The 25596-nt window shown below is 42.5% G+C and overlaps 1 protein-coding gene and 1 long non-coding RNA gene across 4 annotated transcripts in view; one reads left to right on the top strand and one right to left on the bottom strand.

The window, feature by feature from the left end:
- The window catches only part of LOC120510828, a 169757-nt gene extending 159986 nt beyond the window's left edge, over positions 1 to 9771 (top strand). For all 3 annotated transcript variants that reach the window (XR_005629602.1, XR_005629603.1, XR_005629601.1), the window contains 4 exons: positions 446 to 778; positions 2567 to 2791; positions 6021 to 8812; positions 8957 to 9771. This is a non-coding gene — a long non-coding RNA (uncharacterized LOC120510828). The remainder of the gene's footprint in view (positions 1 to 445; positions 779 to 2566; positions 2792 to 6020; positions 8813 to 8956) is intronic.
- Positions 9594 to 24910, bottom strand: LMO4 (LIM domain only 4). Its single transcript, XM_039727082.1, has 5 exons — positions 24258 to 24910; positions 21891 to 22129; positions 15022 to 15118; positions 14509 to 14664; positions 9594 to 10350 (listed from the first exon to the last, which is right to left on the bottom strand). Exons 2-5 carry the CDS (start codon positions 22124 to 22126, stop codon positions 10342 to 10344), a joined length of 498 nt encoding a protein of 165 aa, XP_039583016.1. The 5' UTR covers positions 22127 to 22129; positions 24258 to 24910; the 3' UTR covers positions 9594 to 10341.
- Between the last annotated feature and the right edge of the window lie 686 nt (positions 24911 to 25596).

The following is a 25596-nucleotide window of genomic DNA, read 5'->3' as shown; positions in this document are numbered from 1 at the left end:
CCATTTCTGGAAGGCTTGAAACTGACACTAAACAAGAAAATAAAATTAAACCAGCAGGTAGGTTTTCTACTCACTGGCCTTAGGCTGTGGCTCAGGATAGTGCTTGGAAAGACCTATGAATGCAAGAAAAGAGGTGTGGAATCCGCCTGGCTTGTGCTTTAAACCACATTGTAGAGATATGGAGAGGTTTGTGCTATGGCTAATCATATCCAAGGAAGTCTTTTGCTAGTCCAAAGTAATGTACAGTGAAGGTGGGAAGGTAGGATTAAAATATGCACCTGCCAAATATTTGCTGTGAATATTTGCTGAATAATAGGTTTGTTGAGTTGTTCATGTTGTTATAAACATCTTAGAAAGCAAAAATTATTTAAAAGGAAATGTCAAAAAAAGAGCCTGCCTGTCTTAACTGTAACACTGACAAGTATGTCTTTGCCCTTCTCCACAGCTCCTCCAGCAATCAGTGGAACTATTAATTAACCTGAGGTCAGTCCCTGGCCCATTGCAGGCATGGCAGGATCCATGAAAGAGGGCAGATACAGAGGAAGATACGGGCTCACATTCCAGCAAAGATGTCCACAGAAGGATGTGCTTCCCTCTAAGGAGCTACCAGGTCCCAGTGACACTGCTGCCTTCTAACATGGATGTTCTTCAACCTGCACCACTCATCCATAGGACAGAGCTTCTTTTATACCACCTTCCCGACACAGGGCTGAGGTTCCTGTGGAAATACCGTCTGTCAGTGTTCCTACCTGTGCCTGTGGTGGGTGCTGAGTCTCAGGTGAGCTACAGATCACTGATTAAATGCACTCTCATACCAGTGGTGAGCAATCACAGCACACCAGTTTGGACAACCATGTGTTCTCACTGAGCCCTGTTGCACTGTGCAGTAATTAAAAAGTCATGAGTCCTATTTAAATATAGGGCATTCTGTCCTAAACCTTCAAGTGCCTGTGGGTGTGAGTAAGCTCATTCTCTAAGGATGTTCTCTGGTCTGTGTACGTACACCAGCTTCATCAAAAGGATGTAGGAAATGCCAGATCCAGATACACAGATTCCACTTTTTTTTTAAAATACATCATTGATCAGTCCAGGGATGGCAAAAATTAATAGTAATGAGCTAATTACTATACCAGCTGCTTACAAAGAGGGGTCCTGTAGGCAGACTCCTTCTGCCCGTTTGCCTGCTGGTTAAACCACCACTCTAGAAATTATAAAACAAAACTTTTTTCCCTTTATAAACATCTATCAGCATCACCTTAATATGGCCCTGAGCACCAACACTGCCTAGCTTTTAAGTTCTCAGAATGCAGCCAGAATCTCCCCTAGCACATTATAACACATTTTACTGGTTTGAGCAGGGTAGAACAGAGCCGTCTCCTCAAATGAATGGCTGGTGAGCTCCAGCAGCCCCTGCACAAGGCCGGGCTCACCATCTGTGTTCCTCCCGACGTCCGTAGCCCGTTCGCAAGTGCCAGCCCTTTGAAAAGCCAGCCTGTTTTTCTGATTGATTCACTTTTTAATGAACTGGGAATGCCTGTGAACTTAAACCCTGACACCTCCACCTCCCTGCCTTCCTAGCCATCCCTGCAGCAATGTACTGATTATATTTCAAGTTATTATGGGATTAATACAGCTGCCCCCGGTGCCTCTTTCCCCTGAACTCCATCAATAAAAGTTGTGTCCTAGTCTTACTCTGGTTAGTTCAGTTTCTTCCTCAATCTCTCCCTGTAACCTGTGACGTGTCAGCAAGGCTGTATTGTATCAGCCCTTCAGAGCTGCCAACACTGCTGAAGTTTAAAACCTACTTGTGTCACGGCCTTGCATAAGCTTTGTGTGTTTAAGAGGACATCTTGAGCTTTGCTATGCACCACATCAGCTCTCTAAGTGGGTAGCACATACTTAGTAGCATTGAAAATAATGAAATGAGATAATCCACCAAAAAACTTGAATAGATTGTGCCAGTGTCATCTTTCTTTGAATTCACAGTAGAGCTATAAAAAAGTACTTTACGCAGGCAAGTTCAGCACAAGAAAAAAAATAACGTGGGGGGAGAAAAAGACCTGTGCCCAGCAGAGTCCAGTTTTTCACTGACAGCATTTCTTTGTAAAGTACAAGCTTTAGGTTTACTTTTCTTGTTGGTTTATGAGTTGGGGGTTTCCCCCCCCACCAAGAATATTCTTTTCTAAAAACATCATTAAAAATGTAATTAACTGACTTATTCTTTGGAATGTGTACAGTTGTTTACAAAAGAATTGCCACACAAGCTGCCACCTTCAACTGTGTTGAAGCAGGGAGTGATGTACTTGTTTACAGCTGTGCATGAATTTCACAATATATTTAGTTTTGGTATAAGTTACATATAAAATTCTTACTGAGTTTAATGTTGCAGCAAATAACACATATAGTAAGTGAGTAGGATTTATCACTGGCTGTAATGTCATTGCACATATTCAAAATCTTTACAGTGAATGATATATACACATGCACATGCAAAGAAAATGGAAATATATTTAGTTTAAGAACTGATGAATTGTGCTTGCTTTCATTATTCTCATTTTGTACGTAGGAGAACAGAGATCGAGCACATCCGTGAAAAGGGTGGCTGGTTGGGATTGCATCTGTGAAGCAGCACAGTCACCAAGGAGCAGGTTGGAGAAGAAGCAGCACTTCTGTACCCAAGGCATGAGACAGGGGGGCCCTCAGGAGCCAGGCACCCGCTGTGGTTGGTGGGATACAAACAAATCCCATGGAGAATGAAGATGCTCCCATGAAGCATAAAATATCTCTCCAGGTAAAAAAAATCTTCCCCCAAGATGTTTTATTCAAGCTTTTTTCTTAAAGAAGGAAGTGGTAATTTTTGCCTTTAAATTCTGTTTTCTTTTCCCCCCCCCGCCCCGTTTGGTCTCTCCCGAACACAGAGGCCAGAAGGCTATGCTTAAATAATTCATCTACAAATTTGCAATATCTTTTTGAACTATAGCAATTAAATGGAAAATAGAAAAATCAGCTCAGCATCCTGTTTGGATGTAATTAAAGGTATAATCTGTTCCATTTGAATACTTCAGTGCTTACCCTTCTTAAAACAACAAATAAGAATAGTAGCTCATTTGCAATATGCTTTTTTTTCAAGTCAGCTAAAAAGACTAACTGATGAAGCAAGAATAATAATTTTTAAATGTGGCATAAGCACAAAAATACCAACTACATCTTTCAAATGATTGCTGCAGATCTCAAGTGCGATGGGAGCTCAGTAACAAGGGGTATAAGCTTTATGGCAAAACACTGAAGTCTTCCACTATTTGGTATCAGCATCTCGATATGGCTGATGTAATTACCTATCAAATACATCAGTGGAATGAATATCAGACGATATCCAAAAATATGTAAGTGGGATGCATATCAGCTCAGTCTTTTAGGGACCGTTTGATCTTAACGTTTTTTCCTAAGAATAAAAGACAAATACTGCATTCATTGCCCCTTTGTTTTCTATAAGCTGCTGAAGATTTTACAGCACAATAAAGTTAGCCTATTAATGGCTGGCTTATGAGTTTTAGCTGGATTTTTACCCTCCTACTGGACATTTCTTCACTGCTCAAAGAAATTGAAGTCAGGTGTAAAGTTAATATCTGCCTTGTTCATTTATTCATACTGTAAGCAATCAAGATTTCCCCAAATCACAGGGCAATCTCTTGCCTTTCGAGAATTAATATAGGCCCCGTTCTCTCAACTTAGTTTAACAAAACAACTGGCATAGGTTCAATGGAAGCAATGATGATTCTGAGAGGTTATGGTGAACCACAGAAGTTGTTAGCGAGAACCTTGCTCATAAGATCCCCTAAGAGGAAAAATATATGGATATTTCAAAATGTAATTAACAGCATATTCCAACAATGTGAGAAAGAAACATCATCTGGTTTAGCTGCAGAGGAATCTGACTGCGCAGGGAGAACTTTGGCTTGCTCAGCAGCCACCACTAAAAGCAAAGGACACGATGGGCACCAGAGGGGACCTGTCACCAGTGCTGGGAAAGGTGGCGGGGCAGGCTCTGTCTGTGGGGGCTCCTTTCATGCTGCCCATCTCACCGTGCCTCCTCACAGGCAGCTTCACTGGCAGCAGCCACCACTAAAAGCAAAGGACACGATGGGCACCAGAGGGGACCTGTCACCAGTGCTGGGAAAGGTGGCGGGGCAGGCTCTGTCTGTGGGGGCTCCTTTCATGCTGCCCATCTTGCTGTGCCTCCTCACAGGAGGCCAGCACCCAACCAGGAAGAACAACTTCTTTCAAAATGTCCTTTTATCTCCACTATACTCTCTCTCAAAAAATTATTTTGGGGCAGGCATGTCTCAGGCCTAATTTTGGTCTTAATGCTACAGTTTGTAGGACTGTTTCAACAAAATTGCTGAGGGATTTTGTTTTGATTTTGGTTTTTTAAAGGTAAATACACAATAGCAAAAACAATTCTAAAAAGCAAAACATATTTTTTAAACATTTTGATAATTAAAAAAAAATTCAAGCTTTAGCATTTGTAAGCTCAGGTGAATAATGTAACAGAGAACTGATTTAGGAAGATAAAATGATCACAAAAATGTAAGAGCGATATTACACATGAGAACAAAACAGCAAAATGGTCTACAAGGTCTCCATTATGACAATGAATATGAGAGAACTTTCAGCTTACATTTGCTGAAAGTTTGCACCTATTAAAACGTCCGGCCTTCCTGGGGTGCTGTTTGAAAGCTGAGGCCCTTTTCTGGTCCTTCAGGAGCCTGAGCCTCAGAGCCTTCCTTGATACTGCCCTCCTTCAGTGGGCAAGCTACAGGTGAGTGGGGTAAAAAAAGCCTCTGGTGAGCAAGCCCCAACTATCCCCATACCTGCTATGCCTCCCTCTCTGAAGTGCAGCCTCCTGCACACCAAAACATCCCCATACCTGCTATGCCTCCCTCTCTGCACACCAAAAACATTTCTGTAAGCTTAATGCTAGAAGTACTGTGAAAAGAAACACAACAACAGAACTCATTAAAAAATACCCACAGAGGAAGGAAAAAAAATTCCTCAACACAGCAGCGTCTGTCTCCAGTAAACAGGGCTCTTTTCAGGCCTTGGGCTCAGACATAAGACCGCTCTACCAGGGTGAATGAATTACTGTCAGCTGGGCCATTTTCACTTTTAGGTTTAAGCACAGGCATTTTACCTGCCATTTGCCAGGAGCCAAGAGCTGCTCAGGTGACATTTGTTATCCATGTGCCACATGACCAGCAAACCTGCAGCAGTTTCCCCAGCAGCAGTCACCCACCCCATGGGTCACACTGCAGGACCCCAGCCTTCACCCCCACAAGGAACATCTCTCAGAGCCAAGAACCTGTGCCTAAATGAAGCAATGCTTATCTCATGCATGCCACAGGTGTGATGTCATCCCCTCTGGCAGAGGAACCAGGATGTCTACAGCCTCTACTCCACAAAAATGCAGGAACTAAAGTTAACATGTCTCAGACTTTGTTAAAATATGGTGATAATTAAAAAACAAAATTACCACTACAAAGTTAATTCCTCTCTGAGTTCTTACAAACAAGTTTTTAATTTGCACCCAAAATTTACATTTCAGATTTCAAGTCAACCAGGAATGATAGAAGCTTGTTCAGGGACTCCAGGCAGTGGCTGGTGGGTTCTGCAAGGCCTAGGGGCAGGAGCATTGTGGCTTCCCAGAATATCACAAGCATATAGTTGCCAGCAAACCCCAGGTGCACACAGGTAAACCCATCAGATTGCTTTAATCTCTCATCCCTTGTATGAGCGTGAAAATAATCACAGTGTCAGATAAACTTTTGCTTTTTATTAAAAAAACAAAAAACAAAGAACAAACAAAACAAACCAAACCTATAAGGTAATTGATTGCTTTCTTCTAGTCTTTTATCAGTTATGATTAAGGAGCTATAGTAGCCCTGTTTACACAGCTCTAACAAGTCAGGACCTGCAGAACGTTATTGGCTCGGGGCCCACAACTTGCTGTCCATTCTCAACAGAATCAATCTGGAGCTGAAAACATCCCCGTAGGAAGCGTACACATCCCTGCTTATACAGGAACAGAAACAGCAATAACTTCAGGTCCTGTAAGCTGCAAGTTCAACTTACAGAGATGAGCCCTGACTTGTCATCGCTCTCAGCGTGCTGGTGATGAGATCAGAGCACTCCACCAAGGACTCATACTTCCAGCTTGACAAGGGACAGAGGTGAGCGTGCTACACCTCACTGACACTCGCCTCTCCAACTGCAGAAAGGAATCGAGAGCTCCTCTCTTTAACATGCAGTCACAGCACTGCCAATCTAAAATGGCTGATCAGTAATACTTTAATTGCAGTTTCATAGAAACAAATTGCTATTTAATTGCAGTAAGCTTGTCTGTGGCTTAGCTGGACTGACAACACGCATACACCTGGTAGTAACCGTAGCAAGCAGCAAGGAGGGTTATCTGGTACTCCATGTACAGAAGTCTCAGGCAGTGCCATCAAACCCAAAACACAAGTTCACACTGATTAAATGTAACACCTGAAAAAATGTATACATTTCCTAATCTCGATTTGATTTTTTATTTTAATAGAGCTGTTCAGAATAGATACTTGCAAAAAGCTGCACTCTTCACATACACCTATCAGCAAAATCCTTTGATTAAAGGTTTAAATTGAAACGATATTTTGAAATCACAGAATCAGGCTGGAAAAGACCTCTGAGATCACAGAGTTAAACTGAACACCACCATGTCAACCAGCCTGCAGCACTCAGTGCCATGTCCAGTCTTTCCTTAAACACCTCCAGGAGCAGTGACTCCACTGCCTTGATAACAAGGCATACTCTGCCACTGTGTGAGTTTTGGGGTTTTTTAGTATTTACCCTAATGGTATGTGATGCAAATTTTATCGGTGTTACCTAACAGGGAAAAAGGAAGACAAACTCAGTGCGGTTAATATTCTGAACATGTGACTTAATTTCATAGGCTTCATTTTGTTAAGACATTCTCATTTTATATTTCATAAGATACTGCATAACCTGTTAAAATATTTAAAGATAAATCATGTAGGACTGAAAAGACAGTATCTTGTTGCAAACAGAATTTGGTTTGGAAAGGCTTAATGTCCCACTGCCTGCCAGGATGCGTAAATCTCATAACTAGACAGCTGGATAGGTAAAAACATTAAACCCATTTAGAGGGCAATCTTTTTACAAAATTGTTTCATTAATAAGAGTGACAATTTATATGATTGAGATGTTTAGATGCAGTATAGACAGTGCATTTTATCCAGGTTCATGAGGATGATTTCAGATTAGTAATATTTCCTTTGATTCTTTTTTTAATAGCATTCATTTTTGAAAGGGAAGCTCTTACTGAATGATTATTTGACTTTTCAGCAGCACTAAATGCAGAGGGTGTATTTCAGCCTCAGTGCAGCAAATGCATGTGATAAAAGGTGAACAAGTATGTGTTTTTCTTCACAAATCTCCTTAAAAAAAAAAAGTGATTTTTCACATAAGGACAAACCTAAGTGTTTCCAGTAGCCTTCTGCCCACACCTACCGTCCCCATTACAGCCTGTTTCATTGTGTGAAATGCCTCTGGTTTCAAGAAAGTGTTTTATCTAAAGCAAGAATACTACTTAAATATGTTCTATTGTATATTCATAGCTCCATTAGTCCTCCTGCAATTTAGCACATCAAAGCAAAGGCTTCATCACTTGCGTGTGGATTATGCTAACATGAGTGACATTTGTAATCTTATAGGTCTGCAACTTAAGAAATGCTTTTAAAGTAAGCTATTAAATAGGTAGCTGTGCTTTACAAATGAGTCATATAATAGTTTATTTAAAGCTGTTAATGAACTTCAACCTCTACATCACTAAATGCTATACTACATTTCTTACTATAAGTTATTAGCTATCTTCTTAGCACTTCTAGGTTATATTGGACAACCAAAAATCTGTACATGTTAGATTTAAATACTGTACCTTGAGTGCTTATACTGAAAGAATATAAAAAGATGTCTACAGTCTCACTAATACTTGAATTCTATATTCATATGACTTCAAGTGTCTTTTCAAAGATACTGAAGCAGCACAATTTACAGACTCTGAAGACTTTAATGCCAGATCAAAAAGCTTAGAAACTTATTTAAAATACCCACAAGTGCATTTAATTAAAGTCATACATAGTGTCAGTCATATTGTGCTTTATATGTTATGCAACTAGTCTTTTGTCTTTACTGTCTGATACTGTACATTGCTATGTTTCCTCTGAAACTGGGCTTCCTCAAGCACTGACGTGTTAAAAGTAAAAATTCAGCAGCCCTCCAATATACTAGATATCATGAAGTAGAACCTGAAACAAAAATATCTGCTGTTGGTTGTTTATACAGATAAATCTATAAATCAGCTTTTTGTGTTATTGGCATCACAACATAAATAAGTCAAGCTCACTCTATAACCAAGCAGCTGAGCACTGAACACCTTCTAAAAAACAGAATTAAACAAAATAATGGTGTGTTATGAATGCATTAGTTTCCTATAAAAGTAGAGTATTTCTTAATATTGATTTGCTTTGAATTGCAGCAAAGGCAGATTCGTTGCTTGCAGGTTCCTGACTGAAGGCATACAGTGGACAGCCACAGATCCATGTTAGTATTCTTGCTAAAAACATGAAAAAGTCAGATTTTGTTTTTATCAAAGTATTCTGCACAAATCTACAACTAAACAGCTGATGGTAAAAACACGCAAAATGAAGTTGTTCCCTTTGTAAGCTTAGAGGTGGCTCTGCTGCTTTGTGGGGAGGTGGTTTTTGTTTGTTTGCTTTCATAAAACAGATATTTTGAGATCAGCTAGTTCTCAGAAACAGCCCAGGAAACAGGTTTTTCTTTCCTTAAGATTATCAGTGTTGAAAAGTTAAAGTCTCACCACAGCAAACACAACTGGGAGGTGGTTTTTGTTTGTTTGCTTTCAGTAAACAGATCATATTTTGAGATCAGCTAGTTCTCAGAAACAGCCCAGGAAACAGGTTTTTCTTTCCTTAAGATTATCAGTGTTGAAAAGTTAAAGTCTCACCACAGCAAACACAACTTTATGTTGTGCAGATCAGAATAGCTATTGTATTCCTTTTCATGAATACTCAATTCTAGTGCCCAGCATGAGGTACAGACCTTTCGTTGGCTTTTATTTTTTTGTCTTATGGTATATTCATACCCTCTTATGCTTGCATGCTCAGAGACACAGGCACATCCTTAAAACAGAAGGAACTGGAAAGAAAGAAACCACAGTACCTCTGTTGTGCTGTAATTCACTGCACTGGGAATTATAATGTACTTGTTGTTACCAGAATTAAGAATCTCCATGAAAAAAAAAAAAATTGTAGTACTCATTATCCTTGTCACAGGTAACATAGTCAAGTAGTTTACCAGAGCCCTTCTTGGCATAAGACAAAAGAAAAAATCCAAACCAAAAACCTACTTTTAAAGGTAATTGACAGTTAAGGTGAGAACTACGTAAGGTTAAGTTGCAGAATGCTTTGAATGTAATTAAAAAAAAAAAAAGCAAAGCTTCTAAAACCCATATTCGGTTTTGTTTTACTTTTTATTATTTAAATACACCATACTAGAGCAAATGTCTCTGAAAATATCACAAATAAAAGATTTTTCTTCATTCAGCAAATTAGAAGTAGGTGAAAATTTCTACACAGTAGCTGCTATGAGCCTGACTTTCTTTCTTTTTTTTCTTTTTTTTTTCCTTTTTTCTTTTGCCATGGGAAGTAGCAACATTAGGACAAAAACACTTACATGCATACATACATTGTATTTTACAGAGATACAATAAAAGTGTTTGTGATAGAATATCACAAAAGCCACATCTTTATCTCATGTTCAGTTTGATTGAAACACATTTCCTTACAACACTTAAATATACAAAGAGCAAATAGAATGTTGTTAAGGTAAAACACAGGGTACAAACTGGCCAGTGCCCTGCTAATTGTTAATGAGGGTAGAAAGCAGATTTCAATGCTTCTTTTAATTAGCTTCATTAGTCATCTTCCCCACCCGCCCCCCCCAAGATGTCCTCCGGTGGATCTTTTTTCATTTTCTCTACAGTCTCCCATTAGCCCAGGTTCATGGAGTCCTTAATGTTCATATTCAGTCATTTTAATACACCAATAAATGTGGGAAGGGCAATCAAGAATAAAGAAGGTGCAATGGTATGGAGCTGGCATTGATGCTAGCTACAAAGGTGACTTGTCTACTTGGAGACATGGGATCCATCTGTGATGAACAAAATTTGAGATGAAGGCACGCATTCTGCATTACTCTGACCTTTTAGCAGACCTGCAAGAAATAAAAATGGGTATCTTAGCTAAATTTGAGATAGGAAACTATAACATGACTGCTTTTGTTTTTCCCTATTCACTAATCTCTTTTTTATTAGACTACTTTCTAACTGTGACTTGATTAAGGCTTTCTATACTGTCCATTCATACCGCTAACGTTTCAACTTTAAACAGCAAAAAGCAAACATTTTTTACAGTTTCACTACTAAAGAAAGCAGACATGAAAAAAAGACTACAACAAGAAATGTGTACTTTCTGGTAACAAATCATACAGTGAATAAGGTGGCTTTTCTGGGCCCTGTTTGAAAGGGGAGAACCATTATGCCATGCCTTTGAAGAAGCAAGTAATATAATCTTGTAATTGGAAGAAATAGTGTGTAAAGCAAATATGAAGTACAGCCAATATCCTCCCAAGGCAACTTTGGTTAATATGCTGCATTGCACAAGAGCTAAATATAGATATTTCAGGATTCCCCCCTCCCATTTAAATTCCTCATCTGGTATGTTAGTTAATGTTACATAAACATTTTAATATATGAAGTCAAACATGTGCTTTCATACTGGTGTTAATGAATTGTGATAATTAAAAGTGTCTAACTCAATAAAAATTTTAAACTTTCATGGATAAAATAGGAATGATCATCCATAGTCCTCAAATACAATCTGTTTGCAATTACCAAAATGAAATAATATATATTAGATTTTTATGGCTTTTAAATGACATTTTGCGCTTCCCAGGAAGTTCTTTTCTCACCCTTTCTCTAAGTTACTAAAAGCCTGAGGTCTATTAGTAACTGCAACCCCCCACTTTCAAGCTAATTAAAGTAGTAGAAGCTTGGAGGTTTAATTCCCCAGAGCTGAAGCTCAGTGTGAGAAAGGTAATTTGTCTGTCCAAAACAAAGATTAGGGAGCAGCCAGCAAGCATATTTAATAAATGAGCATCAAATATCTTCTACTATGGCCACAGACAACACCAATTATGTAACTACAAGGGAATTGCTGAGTGATATGTAAACTAGAAGATTTTTAAGATCTTCTCTAAGAGATGTAATGTAACTCATACTTTATTTAAAAGTATAGAAGCTGAAGACAAACATTTGTTACGAACACTGCCAACCAGTGGAAAATGTACACTTTCAGTAGGTGGTAATAGTGTTGCAAACAAGAAATACCACAGGAATACTACTAGTACAAAAAAAGCAGAGAGCATTCCTGACAATACAGCCCCTTCAAATGAAATGGCACACAGGACATCACAAACTAAGTTTGCACTCAGCAGGCAAGCAGTACTGAGTTTGGAGAAAAGAGGGGTTTTTTAAACTATAGGGCAAGTAATGGGAAGTTATAATTTACATGTGTAAATTGCCTCAGGGAAGCAAAAGGCAGGAATGGCAAACATCCCTGCATTTGTCTCCTTAAAAAAACAAACCCAAGTTTTTAAACCATGTTGTACTATGCAACCTTTCCTGCCTGCACTGGTCACCTGTGAACTGCAGTGAGACAAGAGTAAGTTCATCACTGTCACCTTCATATGCATAACAAAAATGTGTTTTAATGCTGGGAGTGTCTCAATCTCTTTGGTTAAATTAAAAAAAAACAAAACAAAACAAAAAAAAACCTGTGGATATTCTGCTATCTCTGTAATCTCTAGTGATAGAATAATGTGGAAAATGATTGATCTGTAATGTTTAATAAAAAGTATCTGTTACAGCCAACTGTGTTACAGTGGAAGAATATTTTTAATCAGTGGTCCTAAAGCATGCAGCTTCCTGTAAAACATCTCTGATAGTAAAATTTTTAGACTGTCGAAAAGGCAAAATAAAAAACTATTAAAAAAATAAAATATAAAGAAATATATAAATATATTATAAAATACAACTCTCTTAGCAACAGCCCCTGTAGCTTCCAAAGTTTCAGAAACCTGACAAATACATGAATTATCAACTTATTTCTGTAATTGTGTTTCTTTTCTGGCATTACGGTGCTCTGCAATTCCCTTTGAAAAACAGCAGAAGGTAGAACAATTTCCAGAGATATTGTATTGTAAATAAAAAACCCCTCAAACTTGTGTCCCCTCAACCTTCTCCCAACAGCTGCTCACGTGCCTCGCTCTGGTGCAGCAGTGCCACTGCCAGCCAGTGACAGAGTGACCAAACCCTGCTGCCACCACTCCTGCCCTCAGCCCCACCAGGCAGCTACAGCCACCAGCTCTGCCAGCCCCGTCCTCTTTGAGCTCTCTCAGCCATGTTCTGTGTTCCTCATCATGTCTGCTGCTTTTATTGCAGCTAAATCATTTTTATGTTTTGCTAAGGCAGAGAAAGAAACTGATAAAACTAAATGACAATTTAGACACCTATTTGAAGTTACATTAAACTTTACATTCGTAGAAGACAAGTGGATAAACCACTCTCAGAATGGTAAACCTTTTACTGCAGTGTATAAAGATGAATGGTTTTACCTATATTTTGAAATGGGATACCTATAAATATTCATTTAACAGAATCACTGCTAGCTAGTCTATATTACAGATTTGTTTCATTAAAATTCACAACAGTATAAATCTATGAATCTTTAACTGTATTTGTACTTCCTTGAGAAGAGGCTGCACATTCTCTTCCAATCTTAATTATCTTTGTTCTGCCTAACTATGTAGCATTTTTGTACTCAATTCTCTCATCACCTCAATTGACAAATTAAGTAAATAAAAAAGGTCCATGCTTTATTTTGATGTAATTACATTCACTGTATAAGACTTGAAAGAATATTTAAAATTAATCAGTAAATTTATGCACAAAAAAAAAAGCAAACACAGATATTGAAACGCAGAAACACAACCAAAAAAAAAGTAAAATAAAGAACAGTTTCTGTTTTCTCGGATATATTTCTCCACTGACTAAAAGCACTACAAAATACACTGCACACTACAGAATAGATCAGTCTAGCATTTGTCCCAGATTTTTTTTTAATCTTCTGAATTCCTACTTGCAGATAAATGTTATTTTTTTGTGATCCTTACAGACATTAATGAAGTTCCTATTGTAAATCTATAAAGAATTACCAACTGAAGTGTGCACTTTTTGTTTCATTGCAATAACTCAGTGCTGTGTGATTGCCTGGGTTAATGATGAAAAAGTCAAATATACTATCAGAGCTGATGGAAAAATCTATCACCAATCTGAAATTAAAATTCATCTGTGGTCAATAAGATTTAATATCCATGCAAGTGGCGCTGTAAAGAGTAAATGAATCAATGTCATCAATACATAATCAGTATGAAATATGATGTGAATAAAATTATGTGCAAGAGTCATACATCCACTCTTTTCTGGACCAGGGTGGAATGAACAGTCTCTTAACTCAAGGTTGACAGTAATTGTTACAAATTAGGCACAGCAGTTATCAAAATGCACTCACTTGCATAGCTTTAGGACTGATTAAGAAGATTAAAATACATCTAAAACTATCTAGTTTCAGAGTTACAAGGCAACTGTTGATCAGAATTTTTTTTTTCTTCTTCACTCTACGATCTGTGCAATCATCATTTTCTCATTTAGCTAGAAACCAAAACTATCAACCACAGAGATCCACAATCTCTAGCTGAGATATCAGTGTTACAGAATGGTACGTAAATAGCACTTTGGTTTTAAAATCTGAGTTACGACACATAAAACAGGCAAGAAAATACTTCTGAAAGAGTACCCCAGCATCCTTCCTCAACTAAAATTTTAATATTAAAATAAAATATATTAGTTTAGTCCAGGAATCTTCTCTTCACAAGGCATTTATTTCCATATTAAAGGCTCTAATTTGCCTCCCTCAGAAACCTGCTCTCTTGTAGGCCTTAATTTCAAGATTATAAAATACTTCTCTTTCTTAGAAGTTTGTATTAATGTATGCTCTCCATTTTGCTTTGTACATAAGGAGTTCAACACCTGTACAGATGCACGTGCCCAAACCAAAATAAACTCGCTCACCCTGTAAGTCATATTTAAAAGGTTACTATTTTCTCCCCAAACCCTGTGCCTAAATAACTTAAGGTAAGTTCAGCTACTTAAAGGTCTCTTTGCAGGGGCAGGGAATGTCCACTATTAGAATGAAAAGAAATTGATCTTCATTTAGCTCTAAGAAAGCTTATTAGTAATTGTGGAGTATTCACCTTCTGGTCTGGCAGTAGTGGATTACTCTGAAGTGAATTCAAATGGCCATTGATGAGAGCTGTAGGTCTATCATGTTCACAAAATAAACTGCCATTGATGTAGTGAAACCGATCTCCGGGGACCAGGCGATTCCGGCAGGTAGAGCATGTAAAACACTGGGAAAGGAAGGAGACAGCACGTGAAACTACAGCACAAATTAAGTATGCTGCAGGTTTGAAAATTACACTTCAGAGACTGCAAGTGCAGCTGAGATATGGAGCTGCTTTGTTTCTAGTATCTCCAAATATGGCATTAGTCTTACCTGTTGGGACTGTGCAGTACATAACTCAAGCAGAGTTTTATCCATTATGAGGGAACAAAGCTACGCACTGAGCAAAGCTTTATAACAGGTACTCCTTCTTCTAGTTATTATTTTGCATTTCATTCATAAGCAGATGCAGGTTTTACTCTAAAGAGGCATGGCAATACTAATCAGCTGCTAAAAACGGAAGTACACAGAAAAAAGCCCTCACCTTAAGATGATAGACATTGCCCTGTGCCCTCATGACCAGCTCGCTAGCAGGAATGGACTGTCCACAGGCACTGCAAGCACCACTATTTCCAAATAACCTGAAACAGAGGTGATGATCATGAATAATTTAATACACAGAAGGCTTTAGGCATTTTTGCACATCACTGCCACGGTTTATTACACAACTATTTTAGACTTCTGACCCCCGTCTTCCAACTTGCTTATGTTTCATAATATGAAAAAGTTTATTTTTGTGTAACAACTGGTAGCTTCACCTTACCTTGGATGTGGTTACACAGGATTTAATCAGAAATATTGACTTACACCTCTAGAAACACAAACAATTCTGTACTACACACATTTTATCAGATTACTGGGTTCATCATAAAAAAAAAAGATACAATTCATGACTGGAGTTTAAATGCATTGTGTCCTTGAAATTATATGAAGAACTCTTTTGTACTTTAATCATATCTTGAGATATGAGTCATCAAAAGGGTTAAGAGGATTTGATTGTATATCTAAGAAGACATCATGCTCAGTGTATTGAAACTCCAGTAAACCTCCATCAGTGCAGAGTTTCCATTAGAAACTCTCTGCTATCCAGGTTGATATATAATGTGTATGGGTTAACCTTTTCAATCATGGTGTCAACACTTTAGATTTGCCTCTGCTCATCTCTTTCATCCTAACCTTCTCTCTCTCTTGATAATGAAATGCTTGCTCCAACTTCCCTCTATCTGCTCCTGAGTCCACAATTTAGATTACTTCATCTCTGCTAGCAACAAACTGAATGAAATTTCGATTTGAGCAGAAAGTAATTTACCGGGATCTGGACCCATTTGTCATCATATCTCTCTGGGTGTTTGCTGTATCACTGCAGTTTTCCTATGCAATCAAATGAGACCACAACATCTGCCATTGGGGGGGGGCACACGCAGTGGGGGGAGGGGGGAATAGGCAGAAGAGTGGTGAAGAAAAATATATACATAATTCTTCAAATCCATTTAAAGGCACAACGCATCGATTCAAAATATAATACAGTAATGATTATTGAGTTCTACTTTTACAGGCTGCCTTAGCTAGAATTAGAAAAACCTTTATTTGCTTTTGCGCGAGTCTCTAATAGACACAAATATTTATAAAGACTACCACAATTCATTTTGCAGTAAAAAAGGGAATTGAACTAGCTGGCAGGGTCACAGACCCACTTTTCTGTACGATGTAAAACACAGCAATAGGATTTACAAATTAGCGTATTGGTGTCATAATAAATATTAATATTTGCATCTCCTTCCTGTCCAAATAAAGTCATAAAATTCTGTTTGTGTCAACCTAGGACACACATTACAACAGAATACCCGTAATCTGAATGATTGCAGTGTGCCTCTGTATAAAAATAATTGCTTTGAATTTTCAGAATCTGAGCTTGCAGAGGAGGCTTGTCATGTTCAAACTACTAATTTGCTGTCGCCACTTTATTGAAAATAGCCTGTAAGTTGTTATTAAATGTATCGACTGAACGACAGAGAGAGTAGTAAAACTGCCCCTTAAGATGGCTTTTAATAGGAAGCTGAGAAACAAATTTTGCAGCAGCATCGATTTGAAGAGTTCAATCAAAACTCCATTTCAAAACTAATTAGTCTGAGATCCACGACACATTGACACGTTCTTGCAGAATCACAGCGGTTACAAAGGGAAAGCTGAACTAATACATTGCCAGGACCTCCCCGCCAAAGGGACTAAACTGTCAGGAAACTAAAGGTCCACTACTAGGGCATCTTCCAAACCAGGACCAGTTCAGAATAGTTACATGATATGCCGAGGTTACTTCCAAAGCATTGCAATATGCATTTTTCTTCCTTCATCATTCCTAGGAATGAAGTTGGCACTAGAGACAGTGCTCGGGGAACGGCTGTGAGAGGAGGCAGAAAGGCGCTGCTGCACTTCCCGAGCAAAGATCCAACAATCCAGAGTAAGGCAGTGGCAGCAAGGGCACTGCTGGGTAGAAGGGCAAAGATGGACAGATGATGTCAGTTGTCCAGCAGAATCTGAATGTGGTGAGTTGTCTCTCACAACCCCCCTCTTCCCCCTGTAAAACTGCAGCACCCAACTGAAAACACAGCTTTTGGAATGCTGATCTCATTGCCCTGCTTATCTTCATTAAGCATTCGTTATACTATTCTCTCTGAACTAGAGTGGTCCCACACCTCGAATGTCTGTGAATTCTAATAAATGGAGTCAAACTAATCCCGAGGCTTTCCACACATCCTAAGTTTTCCCCAGGCGTGTTCCCAGAACAACACTACTTTGGGAAGCCACTTCATCTGAATCTTCTGCTAAAATTCATAAAAATTACTTACAAACTCAGAACATCTTTCCACTGCTTATTATTATTTACCAACAAAATTAAACTTATTTTTCCACATCTACTGTTATGAATGGTTTTGTTCTCTAATGCCATTAACAGGAATAAGTTTTATCTTTTAAAAAAATGTTATTTCTTCTTAACAGCAAAGGAAGTCTTCCACATTAACTATTCTTTACTGAAAAAGTTGTTTTGCATGGTTTCTGGGAAGCTGGAGAGCTAATTATCTAACCAGGGGGACTGTCCAGGACAGTATTTGATTTAAAAGGCTTGAGGCTTTAGGTGCTCAATTAAGTAGCTATCGGTCTCAGACTGGACTTTAATGGGCTCTTTTCTCTTTAACTGCAGCAATGGGTAGAGATACCCCAGGTCAGGCTAATTAAAGCCAGGGGACTCTTTAATTGTGATGACAGAATTGGTTTCAGTTTCCTCTTTGGGTCCTCAGTCCAAGAAGGTCATTAATATTTCAACATTTGGGCAATGCAATCAATCACAAACATCAAGAGGTTCCCTTTACGGACAAGGCAGCTCTTCTACACTTAGCAGCATTTTACTGAGCCACCTTAAATTAACTACTGTGTGGTTCCAAAACAGCATTCCCCGTACCCCCAAAGGCTTCTAGTTTTTTCTTGCTGGTGGGTTTTTTTTTCAGAACTTTCTGTAGGAGAGTGGAAACGAAAGCAGCAAGAAATCTTCTCAACCCAGTTTCCCATCTTGCTGCTCAAAATTCAGCATCAGCAGAGACATGTCTCTAGTAACTTGTACAAACAAAGTAAGGTTTCCAAAATCATGGAGACAGATTTAAGTACTCTGATTCTTGCACGACATGGTGCACATTTGTGTCCACATACATATATCCAAGCCCTAGCAAAGAAAAATGCACATCCAGACCTAGTGATCCAGAAAAAATCCGTGTTTTTGTACATTGCCCACATTTAATCTAAATTCTGCACCAGCTATATTAAATGTAACAAAGAAAGGCAACACAGAAATTATGCCTGAAGCCAAGTCCATTAAAGGTACTTCAGAATAACTAGAGACCAAGCACCTTAAAAGCACCAGAAGCTATTGATACTTAAAAGGGGGGCTGTGCATAATGGCAAGTGCTGCATTAGAGAAGAGGAAGAAAAAAAAAAGGGAAAAAAAAAACCAGCCAAATTACGCTTGGTTAATTCAGAGTAACAGATCTGCCCCCAAGTGAATTGGAGGCCTTGAATTAATTCTGTTATGACAAATCAAGATAAACGTTCCCCCTAAATTGCATGCGATTTAATTAATTTTTGAGATCCTGTTTTTTTTTTTTTTTCCTAGCTAATAGTTCACATGCTCCTGTGCTGTCATTGTGCTTGAGTGGGCAGACTTCAAAGTGATATTAAATAACCAACTATTAGATTTACCTAGCACGTCCTATTGGAAAAGTGCCATTTAATTACCTAGCCTGTTCAATTAAAGGGACAGCATTCCCTGAATATAGCAGCTTGCCGCTGATTACCAGGGAAATGAACTGGCTGCCCGGCGGCCCCCTCCCCGGAGCGGGCTCGCTGCGGCGCGGCCGGGCCCGGCCGCCCCCGCCCGGGGCTGCGCCCCCGCCGCGCTGCGCGGAGCGGAGCGGCCGCCCGGGGAGGGGGCCGGGCGCTGCCCCTTTAAAAGGCGCCCGGGCAGCCTTCCCCTCTCCCCCTTCCCCACCACTCCCTGCTCTCTCTTAGAGGCCAATTTTGTTAATTAAATGTTTTGTTTGCGACGCGGCTCTCATTCATTTCGGACACGTCATTCCGAGCAGATCTAAGCCAGCGACCAGATCTCATTAGATAAAACCCATCAGAACTAAGAGAAAATGGAGGAGACACTAATTAAAGCTTTTAATTGTGCGGATTCGCTGCCACGCTGCTGCTTTATCTGGCATCTCAAGGTTGGGAGGGCTGCGCTCCACTCCTCTCCCTGAGCGCGTTGCTCAGTGGGGAGGGAGGGGAACGGAGCAGGGTTTTCACCTCCCTCTTTTCCCAGGAACCTTGGCCTTCACTGAAAGCTGCAGCTGTAGCTCTACGGCCAATTTGTTTTCGGGTTTTGGGGGGAGAGAGGGAGGGAAAGGGGAATGTTGTGTTGTTTAAGCAACAACAAAAAACCCCACATACAGTCTGAGACAGCTAAAAGGCTCATTAATGAACGGCCCTGTGGTCTTGGCCCGAAGAAGTCAAGTCCCTTTCACCTGGCGCCTGCCGGGCCAATCAATCCTCTCCCATTTTGCCAGTCATGTCCAGCGCCCCGCATCCCCGGCTGAGAACTGCGCCCGTGGCTCCTGCCTGGGGAAGGGAATGTGCCACCACCGAAGCCCGCCGGAAAACCAGGAGGGGACAAGGATGCTTGAGGGGAAGCTGAGACTCGCTGTCAGAGCGGCATTGCCGCCACAACCAAATGTAACCATTTCAAACACGACAAGGGCGAGGGCTTCGCTCATGCCAGCCTGACCCACGACAAAGCCTGCAAAGTCCATTTCCAGTGGGAAAGCTCCAAGTTACTCAGCCCTGGCAGTGCCAGGCCATCCTACCCCACCTTGAGTGTACAGTGTCCAGTTCAAGTTTCAGCAAGCATCTGTCAGAGTTATTTTTGCAAGTCAAATTACACAGATCTAAAGAGAAGTCAGGCGACAGGACAAGGAGATCAATTGAAACCCCTCATCTGATAAAGCATCCTATTCATAATTGCCTACATTAAAATAAACGAGTATTAATTTTTGGCAACACAAAACCAGAGGACTGTGATAAGCTTGCCTGAACTTGCCTCTGGGACACAGTGGACGCATCTTCTCTTTTTAATTAGTAGCAATCAGACATGAGGGTTTGTTTGATGGTGTTGGTCGAGTGATGAATCTCTACTATTCAGTGCATCTTAACAGTAGTGTCAATTTTTCCACTTCAAACAAGACTCTTTCCCTAACACTGTTCTGCTCTATTTAATCACTACTCTGCCAAACTTAGGCTTGTTGCTTAGGATGATGACCAAAAAGCACCACTGTGCACTCACAATGTGCTGATTTTTTAGCATTTCTCTCTAAAAAGACCTCTGAAACTAGCAAAGCTAAGGATTCCTCAGACCTAGCACAGGACCTGTTTCATGTACTTCACTACACGAAGCCACGGCCATGTACCAGGTCACAGACTCCACTATCAGAGTGACCAAATCTTAACTCCATGCTTTCAACTACGGAGGTCCCGTGCACAATCCGCATCTTCTCAAACCTAAGTTTTACAACATAATCAAACTTGTAACATTTGATGGCTGCTTTTGGTAGGGTTGTTTTTTTCTTCAGAAAGGAAAAAAAAAAGCGGCGCTTCTTGGCCATCAGAAAGAAGGGAAATCCTGGGTTAACTCTTGACATTTACTATTAATGAGAAGCCAGAAGCATTTAAACAGAACACAATTTGTTTTAACTAAGCGTTTCTGTGATGCTGGGAAGGTATGGGGCTTTTTTGTTGTTTTTTTTAATTACTGAATGTTGAAACAGAACACCTCCTTGAAGCATTCATGTGCATCAGTCTATCAAACCATTTACTCAAATTAAATGTGTAATCCTTCAAAATGCCTCCTTTTAAATTAATGAGTTTAAGTAGCTTGAGTTCACCTGAAAAGATCGTACGGGCACCTGACCTCATGAATTCTATTAATTATATTGGAAACTTGTTGGAAGGGACACTCTGCATAATCTTACTGTACCCCAACAGATGTGAGATTAGCGAGGCTTAGTTCCCCCTACCCAAATCTGTGGCATTTAAAGCAAACAGCTTCAAAAGAGGAAGAGATAAGAAATAAAGGGCAAGAGCATATTCCTCCTCTGCTATCTCCTGCATTGTCTACACTGGAAGTTAAGAGAAATATCGGTTCAAAGCTTCTCTGTAACAATGCTGAGACAAACATCATACCACTGGTTTTTTGCTATAAGTAGAGTCCATGGCCCTCCAACTGATGGTTAATCAGCTCTTTCACAAGGAGAACAGAGAATGAGTCATTCTGTTTCCACTCAAAGGAGTTTAAAGGTGCTTATGTAAATATCATAATTAATCAGATACTAAAGGCAGGCATTTCATTATTTAGCACCTCTGCCACAGCCTTATTTAAGCCCTACGATTTTAACATTTACTGTTCAGATATGCACACTTCTCCTTCAACACTACAACAAAGCAGATTAATTTAGCCTCTCTGATTGCTGTTTATTTTTAGTTAGGACTTGTTTTATGCTGACAAACCACTTTAAAGTTACAGACGTCGTTCAGCCCCCCCCAACTCTTTCCTCCACTTGGCAGTCGCAACTCGCCCTGGGCTAGGCGCTAACATCCGCACCCGCACGTCTCTCCCTCCTCAGGAAGGAGCCATCCTGAGCCAGCCCACCCCTCTGCCCTGCAGACACCCACCACGAGAAATAAAGGGAGGTGGGGAAAGAGAAAAATGGAGAAAAAGGCAGAAGGAAAGGGAGAAAGCTGTCCTCACCAGCCTGGCCGTGGCCTCACCTGATGTAGTCGTTTCTGCAGAGAATCATCCCGCTCTTGGTGTAGCAGGAGGTGCCGATGTCCCCCAGCTGGGCCTGGCAGCAGGAGCACTTGAGGCAGCGGCTGTGCCAGTAGCTGTCCATGGCGTAGAGCAGGAAGCGGTCGGCGATCTTCCCCCCGCAGCCGGCGCACCTCTTCCAGGAGAGGGAGCCCGCCGTGACCGGGGGCGGCTGCGCGCTGCCGCCGGGGTTCACCATGGCCTGCGCGGAGAGAGGGGCGGGGGCGGGTCAGCGCCGGGCCGGGCCGGGCCCTGCGGGGCAGCGCGGCCGGGCCGCGGGCAGGGGCGGGCGCGGGGGGCAGAGCGAGCGCAACCCGCCGCCCCCCCGCTCCGGGCTTGTGCAGCTGCAGCTCACAAGTCAGGAACAGTCCCGGGGTTTGTTTTGCTTATGAAAAAAAAGTGTGTGAAGAGTGGAGGGGGAAAAAAAAAAGTTGTGAAACTGGTTTTTCAGTCTAGGAGAGGCTCCGCAGCTCGGGGCGGTAACGAGGGGCTCCGGACCGGCCCTCGAGGCCTTGGGATTTTATTTTCTGTAGTTTTATTTTGGAGAACTAAAACACTCCGAGAAAACACTCGAGATTGAGGACACTGGCCCGAATAATAGATCATTGAACTTTAGGACGCCTGTTAACTTCCTACACAAACATACTCAACTTTTGTCTCGCTAATCTGCCCTTGATCAGCAGTTTAAATGCTAAAGCTTTGTTACTTTAAAAAAAAAAAAAGGAAAAAAAAAAGTTTCCCGACCCTAGGACAGCAGTAGAGTAATGAAGTGCATCGCTCCGGCTGCGGTTACTCTGGCCGCCCCCGAAACTGCTACTAAGGGCATTTTTCACTTTCTAATAAATGCTTTATGCAAGCAGGACACCCGAGAGATAATATAGGAATCAATTCATAAAGCTTACTCTAAACCGATTAATTTGCTGCCTTCAATCCAGGGTCCAATAAACTCCCGGTGTTCCTCTAGTCACTTATACTATAAAAAGATCAAGTTATTTACTGCCAATTAAGCAGCATGTTTTGTCTTTGTCCTTTGTAAGCCGTATGTGCTCATGCCGAGGCATCTGGCTATCTGCTAAGGACCTTCAGACTGATACGTCCAGAGCAGCGAGGACGAACTTTTCCTGACACTGGCCCAACTCGGCTGCAGGAGGAGAACTGAGGCCGATTTAAACACACATTTCCTCAGAAAGAGTACCTGGAGGTATGTCCAGTGACCGCACAATAAACCAGGAGAACTGCACCAATTAAGCTGTAACAAAAACCCCGAGACTTTGGAAAGAAAACCACTCTAAAAGCCATTAGCATTGCATTTATCCGAACGCATCGTGTACCTTTATGTAAATTGATTTCTGATGCATTTGTTCAAGGAATTGCCTTTTGTTACAGTTTCCAGCTACAGCCTAATGAATCTGCATTTCCTGCTCCGAGTCTTTAAACCGTTTTCCTACGCTTTAAATCACTTCGTATTTCTTAAAAGAAAGAAAAAGGCTCCATGCCACCACCTTAACCTGTCTTTGTCGAAGACAAATATGTATAAATATAAAATGGGAAACGTTACACTGAGAAAACCATCCAGTAACCCCATTAAGCTAAAGCTCTTAAGGACAAGCAATACCTTAATGCTGATTAAATCTAAAAAGATGAATCAAGAGGACTGACCAGAAAGTGACTCCCTTGATAACTAAGGACGGGCCCTCATCAAGTTTCATTTAGAGTTGGGGGGGGAAAGCTTTTAACTTAAATAGGCTTACTCTAGTAATTACAGAGCCAAGCAATTTTGGTCCTGGGATAGGAGTCAGTGAAATAGAAAGCAGAGCTAGAAGCTAGAGGCAAAATACCCCCCTTTTAACAGCGTCTCTGGCGCTTTTTTAATGGAGACCGAGGGAGGGACAAGCGGAGAGCTGGAAATTTGTAGTACAAAAATGGATGCTTAATTCATGTCTTGGTTTTAATTAGGTGATTCACCGATTTTCTCCTGGATTGAAACAAAAGACTGTGTGGGGCAGGAAGGGAACCCGAGAGGAGAGAAATACAGAGCTCACTTTGATCTTTTCTGCCACTGTTTCAGAACAGTGTTTACTACAGGGGAAGCGGGTGCCCCAGCCTCCCCCCACCCACCCCCCCGTCCCCTCCATTCACAGCCGAGGCAGGCAGAGCCCTTTCCCGGCGGCAGCTGGGAAGGGGGGTAAGGCAAGGCGCTCCAGCGGCGGCCGCCGCCGGGCTTTGTACGGGGCCGCGACAATGCCCGGGGTCCGCGCGCCCCGCTCCGCGCCCGGCGGCGCCGCGCGCACGAACGCCGCGAGACACGGGCAGCGACCGGCACTTCTTACCTGCTTCCCCTCTATATTGCAAAAGGCCGGGGAGCGCCGCTCGGGGTGCCTGAAGAGATCTTCTTGCAAAGAAATAAGCGCAGCGCTCGCCCTCTCGCCGGCTGGAGGGAGCCCCCCGCCCGGCAAGGGGCAGCCCAGGCTGGAAAAATATAGATATTGCTATGAGAGGCGTCTGCCCGGGTCCTTCCTCCAGCTCCCGCTTCCCGGGAGGGGAGCTGCAGAGCTCGGTCCCCGCCGCTGAGCCGCACACGCAGGGCGCCGCCGCCGCTCGATGCTGCAATCGCCGGGCAAGTTTGGCAATGTGGCTTCACTTTGTGCCGCTTCCCCCCCGCTCCCCCACCTCCGCCCCCTCTCCGGGCTGCGGCGGCTCCCGAGCCTCCCGCGGCGCGGAGCTGGCCGGCCGCGGCCCGCCGGAGCGCCTCAGCGGAGCGGCCGGGAGCCGGCGAGTTTGAGCGGGGCCGGGCGCGGAGCTGCTGCCGGGATCCTGCGGCGGCGGCGGCGGCGCTGGCGGGGCGCGGGGGGCGGCCCTTGTGCCCGTCTAAGCGTGAGGCTGCAAGTGCGTGTGTGCCCGCACGGTGCGCGTGTGCCCGCTGCCCTCACACATGTGTTACTGACAGAGCAGAATCCCAACTACACTCCGGCTCGGCGCCCTCGTCAGCCCGCCGCAGCCAATCCGCCCCCGGCTTGTTCAGGCGGAATAATAAAACCTGCCAATCCCCGGGAAGACAAAGGAATGAGTGAGAGGGGAGGAAAAAAAAAGAAAAAAAAAAGAGAGAGAGGAAGGGAGGGGGCGAGGAGGAGGAGGAGGGGAATGGAGAGGAAGGAGGGAGTCAGGTGGGCAGCGCTGGCCGCGCCGTCCGCCCGGGCGCTGAGGGGAGGCGCGCGGCTGTGAGGGCACCGTCCGTCCCGCCTCGCCCCGCCCGCCAGCTCCCGGCCACCAGTTGAGAAACTTGGCGGCGAGGGGTCATCCCGGCTGTCCCCGAGGGCACGCCCGCTCCGCCCGGGGAGCGATGTCCGTCGGAGCCTTTCCCGGCCGCTGGGCGCTTCCCCCGCCACCGCGGCCCTGCCGTGCCGGGGGAGGCGCCGAGGGGAGGCGCGGCCGCAGCCGCCGCTGCTGCTTGCCGCCTTCGTGGCGCCCCCCGCTGCCGCGTCCGCCCCGGTGCCCGCACCCCGTCCTGGGATCCCGCGCTGGGGCGGGGAGAGGCGGCGACGGGCCGTGCCCGGCTCGCCCTGCGAGCGGTGGGGCCGCGTCGAGCCGCCGACTGTCACACGTTCCCCGCGGGAGCTCCGCTGCGGGACTCAGGCGGGCACGGCCCGCGGTGGCCGCCCCGGTGGAGGT

Source organism: Passer montanus, unplaced genomic scaffold, assembly GCF_014805655.1.
Source record: "Passer montanus isolate IOZ18808 unplaced genomic scaffold, ASM1480565v1 scaffold60, whole genome shotgun sequence".
Lineage (NCBI taxonomy): Eukaryota > Metazoa > Chordata > Aves > Passeriformes > Passeridae > Passer > Passer montanus.
The sequence above is the reverse complement of the archived record's forward strand: the minus strand, read 5'-3'. Positions and strand labels throughout refer to the sequence as shown.